Raw genomic sequence first — 15,078 nt, forward strand, 5'->3', positions numbered from 1 at the left:
GGACTCTTATTTTGAAAATTACCTGACTAATCAAGAGAGCAGCCATCTTAGTTCAGTTTTCTCAGCTCTCTCAAGAATTACACTACATGTGACTGCTGCTACAGTTTTCTGTAATGTTCATGCCTTTGAAAGCATTGTCAGTAAGTGAGTTTTGATAAAATGTCAATTGAGAACATTTTCTTTAGGAAACTATGCTGTATTTGTAACAATTAAGAGTTATTATATACACTAATTCTTTTAAATGCTTAAACAGTTAATTTAGCCTTTTCAGGCTTTTTATGTGAATATGTTTTGCATTCTGTTTACTAATACCACTTTATTTCTGTATCGTTTTTGATAGTTTCACTCTCATTCAATGCACATTGGAGTAAAAGGAGTTTTGGAAACTATACCCTGGCTCCAGTCTTTATTTGAATGGAGTTTGGCTTGCTGCTGAATTGTGTTCACATATATGGAAACACACAAAGAGAGCAGTACAGAAAGACAACAAAGTATCCTTACATATGTATCTAAATATCAGAAATAATAATAGCTTGATAAAACATATGATCCTCTCTATTAATATTCATATCTAATTGGGCTCAACCTAATTTTTTAAATATTTTTAAAGAAAAGAAGCCACTGGTCTTTAGCTCTGAGGACCCAATATCCCGACTATTGCTGCTTTTTATTTTTTACAGAGCATTACTGCTGCCCAGCTGGAAATGAGTATAAATATATATATATATCCCCTTTGGATTATCAATTTTGCGTATTACATAAAGCACAGCTTCAGGACTGAACAGAAATATACTAATTTCTTACACATTAAAATACATCAGTGACGGCTGCTGGGACATTTTCTAGGCAGGACTGAACCACATCCAACTCTTTTAGCAAACATCTGAAATTATTTAATGCTACACAGTTAAACAAAAAGTTTAAGAAAACATATTTTAAATAAATATTATTGATTGGTTATTGTTTGGTCAAGTTCAGGATGAAGTTTGAGGATGCTTCTCCAAGCTTTTTTCAGGGTAAACAAAAAATACTTAATTTTCATAATTTATGAATAAAGTGCAACAACTGAGAGATTATATATAGATATTAAGGCTGCCACTAACAACTATTTTTATTTGGGTTAATCTATCAACGAATTGATCAATTAATCGATTAATGTAAACAATTTCACACAAAAAATCTATAATAAAAATATAGTGTAAGAATGACAACATATCCATGTGTTCTAGTCTAATAATAATAACATTATCATCAAAAAACACTCGTCCTGAGGCTGAACATTTATCCGGGGGTGGGCCGGGGGGCAGCACATGCAAAGCATGCAATGACTGGCAAATTAAACATCTGAAAGGATACTATGGCAGTTATTGCTTTCCTTATTCAAACTGATTTTATTTATTTTTTTCTCGTGAATATACGATTGACCTGAAGAATGAAAGCTATATCATACACTTGTAAAATAATGAGCTATATCACCGCTTATCGACACTAGGAGTGTGACAAAACACTTCAGACAAAATACAGATACTTGGTTCACTAGAATGAGACAATATTTTAATACTATTTTTAAGAAATTTTCAATAACAAAATATATTTTTTTAATTACAAAAATAAATATTTGAACTAATCTAGGGCTGTAACTAATGATTATTTTGGTAATAAAGTAATCTACTGATTATTTTGACAATGGAGTAATCTGATATTTTTAGTAACACAAACAGGTCTAAGTGTAAACCAGGCTTTACTATGACTATTTACTATTTATATATAAACTAATGATGAGACAATAATAATTGGCTCAAATAAAGTATCAAAACCAAGTAACTGCATGGTTTTATTGAACAACACTGTTAAAATATATAATGTAATATGCCTATACATAATATGAACATAACCAACTTAAGTATATAATGTATTATAACAAATACCTGCAGGGGCGCCACCGGCCTGACGTTTCACTTTACAGCGCGATTAAACTATGTTTAAATCCATTAAATTTTTATATTCAGCCACATGCAAACTCAGAAACCTTTATTTTGAAATCGTGATGTACAATAAATGGCATATTTATAAATAGGTTGATGTATTCTATTGTATTGATGTATAATAAGGTTATAAGGTTGTGGAGATAATCCACGATGTTTCCCAGATGAACGTTAAGCAGTTCTCAGTCTTTACTGGTAAAATACCGGCAAGTTACCATTAAGAGCTCTTGTGTGAACAGATGCCATAGCCCTTATCAATATCTGCATGAAATACCTCTGCTTTTGATTAACCCTATGTTGATACAGTAAGCGTTAATCATTCAACGCGATCTTAAGTTGAATCACATAAACATAAAATAATAGCCTATAAAATGTCTACATTCACTACAGAACTCGGATGAAAGTTAAACTGAAACTCGGTAACAACTCAAATAAGATATATCTTAATAATTGATCTCTGCAGATTTAATATATACAGTGATTCGCATTAAACTGTAAGTCCTCACACTACAAATCAAAGAAACTCATATATGGAAATATTATCTGTGGCAGCTCTTTGATCTCCAGCCACTTGTTTGTAAAGATTAAGTTTCATTCATTCATTTATTTGATCGTTTATCATTGTTCGGCGTCTCTAATAGTAAGGAATCTTCAACTTGGTTCATTATTTATTTGCAGAGCATCCACAATACACATGGTTTCAAAGCAGCTTGTTCTGTTACCTCTATAATGGCTTCATTCTTTACACTGAGCAGATTTACTGGACAATATTGTGATATATAACAATGCTAAACGATCCACTGTTTAAGATCTAGCTATGTATTCCCCTTTAAAACAATCCTGCTAAATATGTTCTACAATCATATCGTTCTGATGGAGAGCACATGATTATACTCTGAGCTGTTTACAAAGCTCCGCTGCTTTTTAATTAGTTTTTCTATGTAATTATGCGCTAGATGCAGTGGCGGACTGGCCATCTGGAGCACCGGGAGTTTTCTCCGGCTCTTTGCGTAATATATATAAAACATGGATTATTAGTAAATGTACATATATCCTTCCATCGACCCAGACGAATGGCTCGCACGGCCCACTTCATTCAAAAATTGTAATTAATATAGCGTGCTCGGCACAGCGCAGCGGCTCAAAAGTGCTCGTCAATGTCAAAATGTTTGAAACAGCCAATCAGAGTGTAGAAGGCGGGGTTTACTGTTCACAGACGCTGAGCTGCGCACGACTTGAAACAACTAAGGTAAGATGTAAGCAGCTAAACATGACGAGACAATTCAGCAATATTTGCCAACCGTTTAGTTAAACGACAGACATTAATTTTCAGGAATGCAAACTACTACTGGCCTTTTCACATTTCTCAGATTTTAATGCCGTTATTTGAATCGTCACAATGTAGGCTATAATGCAGTTTCAGCAGACATGAGATAAGAGTAAAATCTGCTTTCTTCCGTGATTTCACGTGTTAAAAATCTAAAAAATCGTTCTCAATCTTACTCTAGAACATTGTAAATCTGAAGACTTTAGCTTTTGAGTGCTGTGCATAGGAAAGTTATTTATATTATAGGCCGAATAAAAATATAATTTGCTTATTAATTCATATGCATTAGCCTATTTTATATACACACTGGTGGTTAAAAGTTTGAAATAATTAAGGCTTTTTTTTATTTTTTATTATCAGTTATTATTTGTGATCAATTATTAATAATAGTTTTATTATTGGTATAATGGTTCTCAGTTAAAGAACAGCATTTATTTGAAATTGAAGTACTTTGTAATAAGTCTTAATATCTTTACTGTCACTTAAATCAATTTAATCAAAGTCCCTTTTTGTATTCTACATTGTTGAAGAAAAATATAAATTTATATTTTTTAATCTTACCCAAGACTGAATGGTATCACATTTTCCACAAAACAATTAAGCAGCATAACAGTTTTTAACATTGATAATAATCAGAAATGTTTCTTGAGCAGCAAATCAGCATATTAGAATGATTTCTGAAGATCATGTGACACTGAAGACTGGAAATTCAGCTTTGATCACAGCAATCAATAATATTTTATTATATATTCACATAGAAGACACCTATTTTACATTGTAACATTATATATTTCACAGTACTGTTTACTGTTTTTTTTCATTATCAAAATAATCTGTATACTCTTTTCCACAATTGGAGCTCTATTCCTTAAAATGATAGATGTCATACTGTATATGACCAATAGAAAGGCACCATAAAAACTGTCCACATTCTGCACTATTCAAGTCTTCTAGACAATACCGGAGCATCGTGTCATATGGACTGATAATATTGGTAATAATATACACCAGAAAAGACAAATTATATCAACTCATGGACTCTGAAGTCATATCAAGTTTTTTTAAAAATGTAAACCGTGACGCATGTTTAGTCGTGTGACGCGTATTGTACTGATAGATATCTGTGTTTATCTGTTATGTACTTCACTTTCACACTGTTGCTAAAGATATGTTACTTTGCTCACTCTTTATTTCACAGTCCTGCAAAGATGACAGAAAATTCACTCACAGCTGCTGTCCTGCAGTAGTGACGGGAAGTCCGGTTCTTTTGGACAGTTTGTTTCAATGAATCGGTTAAAAAAAACAGATCATCGGTTCTTTTACGCCCTAACGTAATGACGTCATTCGCGATGACATAATGATATAATCTATTGTCCCGGGCCGGGATGAAAATACACATTCAAATATATAAAGTCAGTAATCATAACTTCAGTCAGTTAAAACATCATAATCATGATCTTTAAAGTTTACAATTAAGTTTTGCAAGCACCCAAATACAGGTACAGGCATGTGCATACAAGGATATAAGTCTTGAAGATATAAAGTGAATAAATTAGTTGTCATCAGCACAGAAACCATAATCCACTTACTATACATAATCCATTGCGTTTTATTAAATAAACGTATGTTTCGCCCTCATTCAGGTCCTCGGTTTACCCGCGCCATATAGCATTAGCACAGAATCAGTCCAAAAGAACTAGTTTGGTTCAGACGTGTGTCAGTCATAGTAGGCACTGTTCGCTGAATCACACATGCGCAGTATCATCAGCTCATCGGTTCTCAAATCGGACGTGTCCGAAAGAAACGGTTCTGGGTTCAGTGTACTGGTGATCTGAAAACCGCTGCAACCGGTTCTTGACTCGAGAACGAGAACCGTTCTAACAGTGGCGTGTTCGTTCCTTACCCGCTGCTCACATGCTGCTCTGCTCGTGTTCATCAGTTCTCTCTTCACAGCAGTTCACTCAGTGTATTGTTTCAGTATATTAATAACTCCGGGATTTCGAGACAGAGGGAGTGTCAGGCACGTTAAAAAGTAAATAACTTTAGTAATTTGTGGATTAGTGCTTACTGGAGACACAAACCATTTAAATGATTTGGTGAAGTGGTTCAACCGATTCACTAAGAAAATCTGGTTAAATCGAACGATTCGTTCACGAACCAGACATCACTATCCTGCAGCAAAACATGAGCGCAGCTACGTTTAAGACCAAATATATAATGATGATTGAGTGCGATCGGGACACATCAGTAAATGCTGAGAGCTGAGATAATTTACTAAATAAGATGATCCTGTCAGAAGAACAGCGTGGAAATATATTATATCTGTTCGTCTGTATCATCTCAGTGAGGTTTTATAGTTTCACGCATGTGCAGTAAGGTGAATTTAGTGTTTCTGATGTTTCAGTGTGGATGAGAAGCTTTTGGAAAACACTTGTAAACTCTAGTGTGGACAGAGAGCATTTTAAAATGAAAATGACTTTTTCAAATGGATCTGAATTAATAGTCATGTGTAAAGACACGTCATTACCGTCAATGCATGATGACACAACATTTATTAAATAAATATAAATCCTTATTTATTAAAATAAATATATTTCCACGTGACTCCAAAGCTGAATCCTCATATTACTGTTATGTTTACATTATGTAGGAATTTGCTTCTTAAATCATCTGCTAACTAGTTAAAAAACCTTATAGACCTTATTAACCTGATAGAAAAACAATGAATGTCTATGAGATGAGATCAGTGGTACACTCAAACAACAATCTGTGTGTGTGTGTGTCTGTGAGTGTGTGTGTTTTTATATTCCTACACTTTCGCAGTCCTGCTGTCATCATGATCTCTCCTCCATGAGCCACACTATAAACACACAGACACACATTAATGTAGATCTGTATCATCCACACACATTCAGTATGTCAGTATTAGTGTTTGACATACTTGAGTATCTGCAGTTTATAGTTTGGATCCTGCAGTTTGTGTTTGAGCAGCTGGACTCCTGATTGTCCTGGGTGATTGTAGCTCAGATCCAGCTCTCTCAGGTGTGAGGGGTTTGAACTGAGAGCTGAAGACAAATAACCACAGCCTTCCTCTGACACCATACAGCCAGACAACCTACAAACACACATAAACAGATCATCTACAGACACACAGACAGAGACAGATCATCTACAGACACACACAGTCATATCATCTACAGACACAAAGTCAGATCATCTACAGACACACACAGTCATATAATCTACAGACACACAGTCAGATCATCTACAGACACACACAGTCAGATCATCTACAGACACACACACACACACACACACACAGTCAGATCATATACAGACAGTCAGATTATCTACAGACACACAGACAGATCATATACAGACACACAGACTGATCATATACAGACACACAGTCAGATCATCTACAGACACAGACAGATCATCTACAGACACACAGACAGATCATATACAGACACACACAGACAGATCATCTACAGACACACAGACAGATCATCTACAGACACACACAGACAGATCATCTACATACACACAGTCAGATCATCTACAGACACACACAGTCAGATCATCTACAGACACACAGTCAGATCATCTACAGACACACAGATCATCTACAGACACACACAGTCAGATCATCTACAGACACACACACACACACACAGTCAGATCATATTGTGACGAGTCGGCTGCCTCCCCCCTGTCCATCATCACCACCCCGTCCCGTATTCGCCGCCCTTCACCAGGCTCCCGACGGGAGTGGGTGTGTGAGAGAGGAGGGGCGCTGAACACCTAGGGCTGGCGGCGTGTGATGAGGCGCACCTGATGTGAATAGAGCCTCATCACCGCCGCCGTTTAAACGCCGAGCGCGCCTCTCCTCGGGTCTCTTCCCCGTGCATGCACGCTGGTGTCCTCGTGGGTCCAGGAAGGGTGCGTCGAGGAGGACTGCCGCACCCGTTAGGCGGCTGACGGGCCAGGATGCCGGGCCGCCGAATCCCCCAGAAGCGCCGGGAACCCAGGAGATGGACGAAGCCGCGCAAGAGACGCCGCCGCCACACGCTCCCGGCCCCGAGAGGGGAGCGCGTGCGGCCACCGGACTCCGCCCCTTCCCTGGACCCTTCCCTGACGAACACTACCCTCCGGCACAAGCCCCGCAGCACAACGAGGACACCAGATTCCCTGTTTATTTGGACACTTTGCCCCTTTGGACACTTTATTTTCCTTTTTATTGTTTAATAAAAACCTCTCCGAGGCTTGACGCCACACCCACTGTGTCTGTCCTTGGCTCCTCCCGCCACAATATACAGACAGTCAGATCATCTACAGACACACAGACAGATCATATACAGACACACAGTCAGATCATCTACAGACACAGACAGATCATCTACAGACACAGGCAGATCATCTACAGACACACAGTCAGATCATCTACAGACACAGACAGATCTACAGACACACAGACAGATCATATACAGACACACACAGACAGATCATCTACAGACACACAGACAGATCATCTACAGACACACACAGACAGATCATCTACATACACACAGTCAAATCATATACAGACACACAGACAGATCATCTACAGACACAGACAGACAGATCATATACAGCAGTGGTTCCCACCCTTTTTTCAGGGGACCCCTATTTTAACACAAACTGTTTTTCACCGACCCCCATAACATGTATGACATTAAAAAAAAAAGTTTGACAAAAAAAGTTTTAAAATGATTAACCTTGCATACTTAAAACCATTTATAAGAAAAGAGATGAGTCAAAATGATGAATGATAATAGGTGATTATATTATTTTATCAGATTTTTAGAACATTAGGTAATTTTCATCAACTGGTTAAATTTTACAACTGTGCATAAAAAAATTGGTCTGATTTTTGCGTTGATTTGAATAATAACGGGCAAAGTGGGCAAAGATAAAAATCTTTGTCATTATTTTATCTTTCTTATTAAAAAATAAGAACAAAGATACACATTACAAATACACATAATATACAAATAAAACAAACAGTGCTTTATTTTCAGGTACAATAAGTGTATTTCGCAGGAGTACAAATATAAAAATAAAACACTACATAGACTGATTCCTAAAGCAACTGTATTCAAGTTTTTCAGTCAAGAGTAGGCTAGAGAGTGATTTTTCTCTTTGCGTTTTGTTTTATTAACGTTAAAGGAATAGTTCCCCCAATAATAAAAATTCTGTCATCTGTCTGTAAATTCTGTCATAATGTTTTATTTTTATACCATCATTTACACAAAAGTTGTTTTAATCCTGAGTGAGTTTCTTTCTACTGCTGAACATAAATGTTATTTTGAAGAACATGGAAAACGACCTAGGTTACGTATGTAACCCAGGTTCCCTAAGGGAACGAGAGCTGCGTCCGAAGACGCTATGGGAACGCTCTCAGCGTCATTCCGCTCTGAATATCGTATGCAATCAGTCCAATAGAAGGGCGAAGCGTCACGGGCGGGGTGACGTCACGACCAGGAAGTATATAAGCACGTGAGGCAGCGCCCACGTTAGCTCCATGTCATGAAGCAAGCCCTGGCAGGGATGCCGGAAGTATGGCTGCGAGACGCAGCTCTCGTTCCCTTAGGGAACCTGGGTTACATACGTAACCTAGGTCGTTCCCTTTCAGGAACGTCGAGCTGCGTCCGAAGACGCTATGGGAACGCTATACCAATGCCTCCATACTGACAAGTCCCTGTCTGTGTCAGGACAAGAGGACCGAGGAGCCCGGAGTGGCTCGGACATCAAGGTTGTAAAACCTCGCAAAGGTCAGGGGCGTGGACCATCCCGCAGTGTCGCAGATGTCCCGTATTGGGACACCTGCCCAAAGGGCCTTTGAGGCCGCCATACCTCTGGTTGAGTGCGCTCTGCGCAAGCCCAGAGGCCTCGTAAGCAAGGTTAACAGCATCCACAATCCACCTACTAAGAGTGGGCTTCGTAGCAGGAAGACCCCTCTTAGGCGGACCATAGCATACCAGCAACTGGTCCGTCTTTCTCCACAGGGCAGCTCTGTGGATGTATGCGCCCAGTGCTCGCACTGGGCACACACAGTGGTGCTTCTCCTGGTCAGGTTCCCAGAAGGGAGGAGGACAGAAGGCCTGCAGTACGACCGGCTGTGGTACGACTGTCGGGACTTTAGGAAGATACCCCGGACGGGGGTAGAGAAATACTTTTGCCATGCCGGGCGCAAAGTCAATGTGAGAAGGGGCCGAAGAAAGAGCCTGAAGGTCCCCCACCCTCCTCAGAGAGGTGATGGCCAACAGGAAGACAGTCTTAATAGTGAGGAGTCTATCAGTTATCTCCTCAAGAGGCTCAAACGGCGCCCTACTCAGAGCCTCCAATACCACAGCCAAGTCCCACATAGGGACTCGTGGTCGCACCGGAGGCCTCAGCCTCAGCGCACCGCGGAGGAAACGTATCACCAGGGGTTGTCTGCCCACTGACTGGTCATCGATAAGGGCGTGGTATGACGAAATAGCAGCCACGTAGACCTTAACCGTGGAGTGGGTTAACCCTGCGGAGAACCGGGCCTGCAGGAACTCCAGCACTGTACCAACTGGGCAGTTAACTGGGTCAAATTGGCGGTCTCCGCACCAGGAAGTGAAGAGTTTCCACTTCAGGGCATACAGTTTCCTCGTAGAGGGAGCTCTGGATTGAAGGAGGGTCTCAACAACCTCAGTTGACAGACCGGAAGCTACGAGTTGCGCCCCCTCAGAGGCCATACCCACAGCTTCCATAGCTCCGGGCGGGGGTGCACAATGGTGCCGCCTGCCTGTGAGAGGAGATCTCTTCTGACAGGCACCGGCCACGGGGGGCCGTCGAGAAGAGCAGTCAGGTCCGAGAACCATACTCGGCCCGGCCAGAACGGTGCTACTAGCAGTAGACTGACCGCGTCCCGGCGCACTCTCCCCAGAACTCCCGGGCGCAGAGCGATCGGGGGGAAGGCGTACAGACGCAGCCTCGGCCACGTCTGTACCATAGCATCCAGACCCAGCGGGGCTGGCGGAGCTAGAGAGAACCAGAGGGGACATTGCGCTGACTCTCGAGTGGCGAAGAGGTCCACCTGTGCCTGGCCAAAGACCTTCCAGATCTGCTTCACCACCTCTGGGTGAAGCATCCATTCCCCGGGCCTCAGCCCCTGCCTCGACAGAATGTCTGCTCCCACATTGAGATGCCCAGGGATGTGAATAGCTCTAAAGGATAGGAGCTTGCCCTGGGCCCACACCAGGATCTGGTGCGCCAGCTTGTACAAGGGGCGCGACCTCAGACCTCCTTGGTGGTTGATATAAGAGACTACTGCCGTGCTGTCGGTGCGCCCCAGCAGTCCCCCGAGTTAGAGATCGGCGAGGGAGAAACCGCTGAAACGCCTCCGTCTGCTTACGAGCCTCCTGAAATCTGTCGACGACCAAGCTGACTGCGTCGCCGAACAGACCAGAAGGCTGAAGCGGGGCGTCCATGAGGCAGAACCTGTCTTTCACCTGAATTTCAGACAGGTTCAGCCACAGGTGCCTCTCCGTCGCCACCATAGCTGCCATGGAGCGGCCGATGGCACGGGCCGACTCCTTGGTAGCGCGGAGGGCAAGATCAGCGGTCTTCCTCAGCTCAGAAATATCTTCTGGCCTAACCTCGCCGCCCTCATCTAACTCTCTCAGCAGTTCGGCCTGGTACGCCTGTAACACCGCCATGGTGTGCAGACACGCGCCGGCCTGGCCTGCTGCCGCATACCCCCTGCCCACTAAGGATGAAGTCGTGCGCAGTGGCTTAGTAGGCAGGGTAGGAGCCTTCAAGGACGACGCCGTGAGCGGGGACAGATAGCTCGCAAGCGTCCGTTCAACCCGTGGCATCGTCCTGTACCCGCACGCGTCCAGGTCCCGCACATTTCCATAATAATATGACGCGGGGACGAACGGGCGGGACGAGAACGGTCTCAACCACGATCTCGACACCTCAGCGTGGAGATCGGGGAAAAATGGAAGGCTCCTGCGGTGAGGTGGTTGCCGCGAGCGCAGAAAACGCTCATCTAATAGGCTTGGCTGCGGCTTTGTTGATTTTTCGGGGGGCCAACTGATGTCCAGCTTGGCCACTGCCCTAGTAACCACCTCTAAAAGCTCCTCGTACTGGGGTGTAGGCGGCGAACCCTCGTCGGCGCTCGACGCCTCAGCCTCCTCAGAGGACGAGAGACGGAGCTCCGAGCCCTCGTCTCGAGAGGAAGGAACCGCTCCCTCAAGAGACGGGGCACCAGATCTGGCGGTTACGGGAGGAGATAGGGAAATTCCCGTCTCACTCTCGTCCGCCAAATCAGCCTGTGAACCCCACGAGTGCAGCCGCCGCTCTGCCTCGGCAAAAGCGGGGCCAGCACCGCGTGGGACGCTCACAAAGGCTCCCTTCTCAAAGAGAGCCCTCCGGGTGCGGAGTGTGCGCAGCGAGAGCCGCTCACAGTGCGGGCAAACGGCTCCCTCGAGAGCCGCTGCCGCATGCTCCGCACCCAGGCAGACCACGCACAGATCATGTGTGTCCTCACCCGTAATGTAGCGCGGGCAAGGACTAACACACAACCTATAACGTGATCTGAGATCACCCCCTGTCTTTGTCTTAGCTTTTGGCATGTCTACTTCTTTCTAAGGACAGACAACAGTAAATAAGACTCACAAGACAGATTGGACTGACACACACACAGAGCGCTTGCTGAATGACAGAAAGCTAACGCGGGCGCCGCCTCACGTGTTTATATACTTCCTGGTCGTGACGTCACCCCGCCCGTGATGCTTCGCCCTTCTATTGGACTGATTGCATACGATATTCAGAGCGGAATGACGCTGAGAGCGTTCCCATAGCGTCTTCGGACGCAGCTCGACGTTCCTGAAAGGGAACCAAACAGCTGTTGGTCCCCATTGACTTCCATATGATTTTTTCCTACTATCAAATTCAATGTGGACCAGCAACTGTTTGGTTACCCTCATTCTTCTAAATATCTTCTTTTTTGTTCAGCACAAGAAAGAAATTAATACAGGTTTGGGACAACATGTGAGTGAGTAAATAATGACAGAAATTAAATTGTAGGGTGAACTATCCCTTTAATGACAGTGGTAGCATGTTCAGTACTGTCCCTTTAAGACCTGCATGCATCTACAGACAGGTATCCATTTTTCTCTCAACGGTTTACTTTCATTTTAGACATAGCCAACTGAGTCTATATGTAAACCTTGTGTGTTTTGACAGTATTAGTGCAAAAGATGTCAGTGCACGTATGCGCTCAGAAAAACGGATGTCAGACCAGCACTTGTAATGCAAATAATGGCAAGGCAAGACTTGTATGCAAATAATGTACTTTTGCGATCGTGAATAAGTGCAGTGTCCTGTCAGAGTAACTCTATCGCTGTATGTCGTGTTGTACAGTATATAGAGACGGAGGCGCCAGAACTGTAATTGATAGAATATGTTCTGTAGCACGATACTACAATATTACTTCAAAAGCAGATCGTGGAGAGAGTCCTCGATCAAAAATCATCATATTGCACACGCCTAATTCATTCATATTTTAATTCATATAATTTCCCTCTGTAAAACCTTTCACTGCTTTACGCCATATTTTCAAGCAAAACGAAACCTATGCTGCGACTGTGTGAGATTGTTACTACCTTTGCTAATGGGTAACATTAATGCTAATGTTGGACAGTATTTAGGTGAGTTTTTATAATCCTGGTAAACATGGTTTTAATGATAATACAAAATATTAAACGGTAGCAATAACTGTTGGAAATTTCATCTTGTGGTCAAACTAGAGTGAGCTTGGTGACCCCTTGTAAATCTTTACCGACTCCTAGTGGGGGTCGCGACCCCCAGGTTGGGAACCACTGATATACAGACACACACAGACAGATCATCTACACACAGTCAGATCATCTACAGACACAGTCAGATCATCTACAGACACACACAGTCAGATCATCTACAGACACACAGACAGTTCATCTACAGACACACACAGTCAGATCATCTACAGACACACAGTCAAATCATCTACAGACACACACAGTCAGATCATCTACAGACACACACAGTCAGATCATCTACAGACAAACATGGTCAGATCATCTACAGACACACACAGTCAGATCAACTACAGACACAAATCAACATTGTGACCAGTTGACTGTAAATTATCTCTTATATGTTGTTAATACCTCAGTGTCTGCAGCTGGCAGTTTGTACTCTTCAGTCCATCAGAAATAAACTTTACACCAGAGTCCTGCAGGTCATTGTTACTCAGATCCAGCTCTCTCAGGACAGGGTTTGAGGATTGTAGAGCTGAAGACAAACTCTCACAACACTGAGCGATGAGATCACAGCCAGCAAGACTGAAAGAGAACAGAAGACACACATAAACAGTCGAAACATCTACAGACACACATCAACATTGTGACCAGTTGACTATAAATTATCTCTTATATGTTGTTAATACCTCAGTTTCTGCAGCTGACAGTTTGGACTCTTCAGTGCATCAGAAATAAACTTCATACCAGAGTCCTGCAGGTCATTGTTACCCAGAACCAGCTCTCTCAGGACAGAAGATTGAAGAGCTGATGACAAACTCTCACAACACTGAGCAGTGAGATTACAGCCAACAAGACTGAAAGAGAGCAGAACACACAGATCAACAGTCAGATCATCCACATACACACACAGTCAGATCATCTACAGACAGTCACAGTCAGAATATCTACAGACACACAGACAGATAATCTACAGACACACATACAGATCATCCACATACACACACACAGACAGTTCATCTACAGACACACAGTCAGATCTTTTACAGACACAAATCAACATTGTGACCAGTTGACTGTAAATTATCTCTTATATGTTGTTAATACCTCAGTATCTGCAGCTGACAGTTTGTACTCTTCAGTCCATCAGAAATAAACTTTACACCAGAGTCCTGCAGGTGATTGTTATTTAGATCCAGCTCTCTCAGGACAGAAGATTGAAGAGCTGATGACAAACTCTTACAACACTGAGCAGTGAGATTACAGCCAGCAAGACTGAAAGAGAGCAGAACACAAACTTCAACAGTTGAAACATCTACAGACACACACAGACAGACAGATCATCTACAGACACACAGACAGATCATCTACAGACACACAGATAATCTACAGACACACAGACAGATCATCTACAGACACACACAGACAGATCATCTACATACACACACAGACAGATCATCTACAGACACACACAGACAGATCACCTACACACACACACACAGACAGATCATCTACAGACACACACAGACAGATCATATACAGACACACACACAGTCAGATCATCTACAGACACACACAGACAGAACATCTACAGACACACACAGACAGATCATCTACAGACACACACAGACCGATAACCTACAGGCACACACAGACGGATCATCTACAGACACACAGTCAGATCTTTTACAGACACACAGACAGATCATCTACAGACACACACAGACAAACAGATCATCTACAGACACACAGACAGATCATCTACAGACACACAGATAATCTACAGACACACAGACAGATCATCTACAGACACACACAGACAGATCATCTACAGACACACACAGACAGATCACCTACACACACACACACACACACACAGACAGATCATCTACAGACACAAACAGTCAGATCATCTACAGACACACAGACGGATCATCTACAGACACAC

At 42.6% G+C, this 15,078-nt stretch overlaps 1 protein-coding gene across 1 annotated transcript in view; it reads right to left on the minus strand.

The window, feature by feature from the left end:
• The window catches only part of LOC306861604 (protein NLRC3-like), a 107,592-nt gene that overhangs the window by 8,064 nt on the left and 84,450 nt on the right, over positions 1-15,078 (minus strand). The window contains exons 6-8 of the mRNA XM_079403979.1: positions 13,542-13,715; positions 6,254-6,427; positions 6,126-6,172 (exon numbers count right to left, since the gene is read on the minus strand). Of these exons, the coding sequence (XP_079260105.1) occupies positions 6,126-6,172; positions 6,254-6,427; positions 13,542-13,715 (395 nt within the window). The remainder of the gene's footprint in view (positions 1-6,125; positions 6,173-6,253; positions 6,428-13,541; positions 13,716-15,078) is intronic.

Source organism: Barbus barbus (genome assembly GCF_936440315.1).
Source record: "Barbus barbus genome assembly, chromosome: 42".
Lineage (NCBI taxonomy): Eukaryota > Metazoa > Chordata > Actinopteri > Cypriniformes > Cyprinidae > Barbus > Barbus barbus.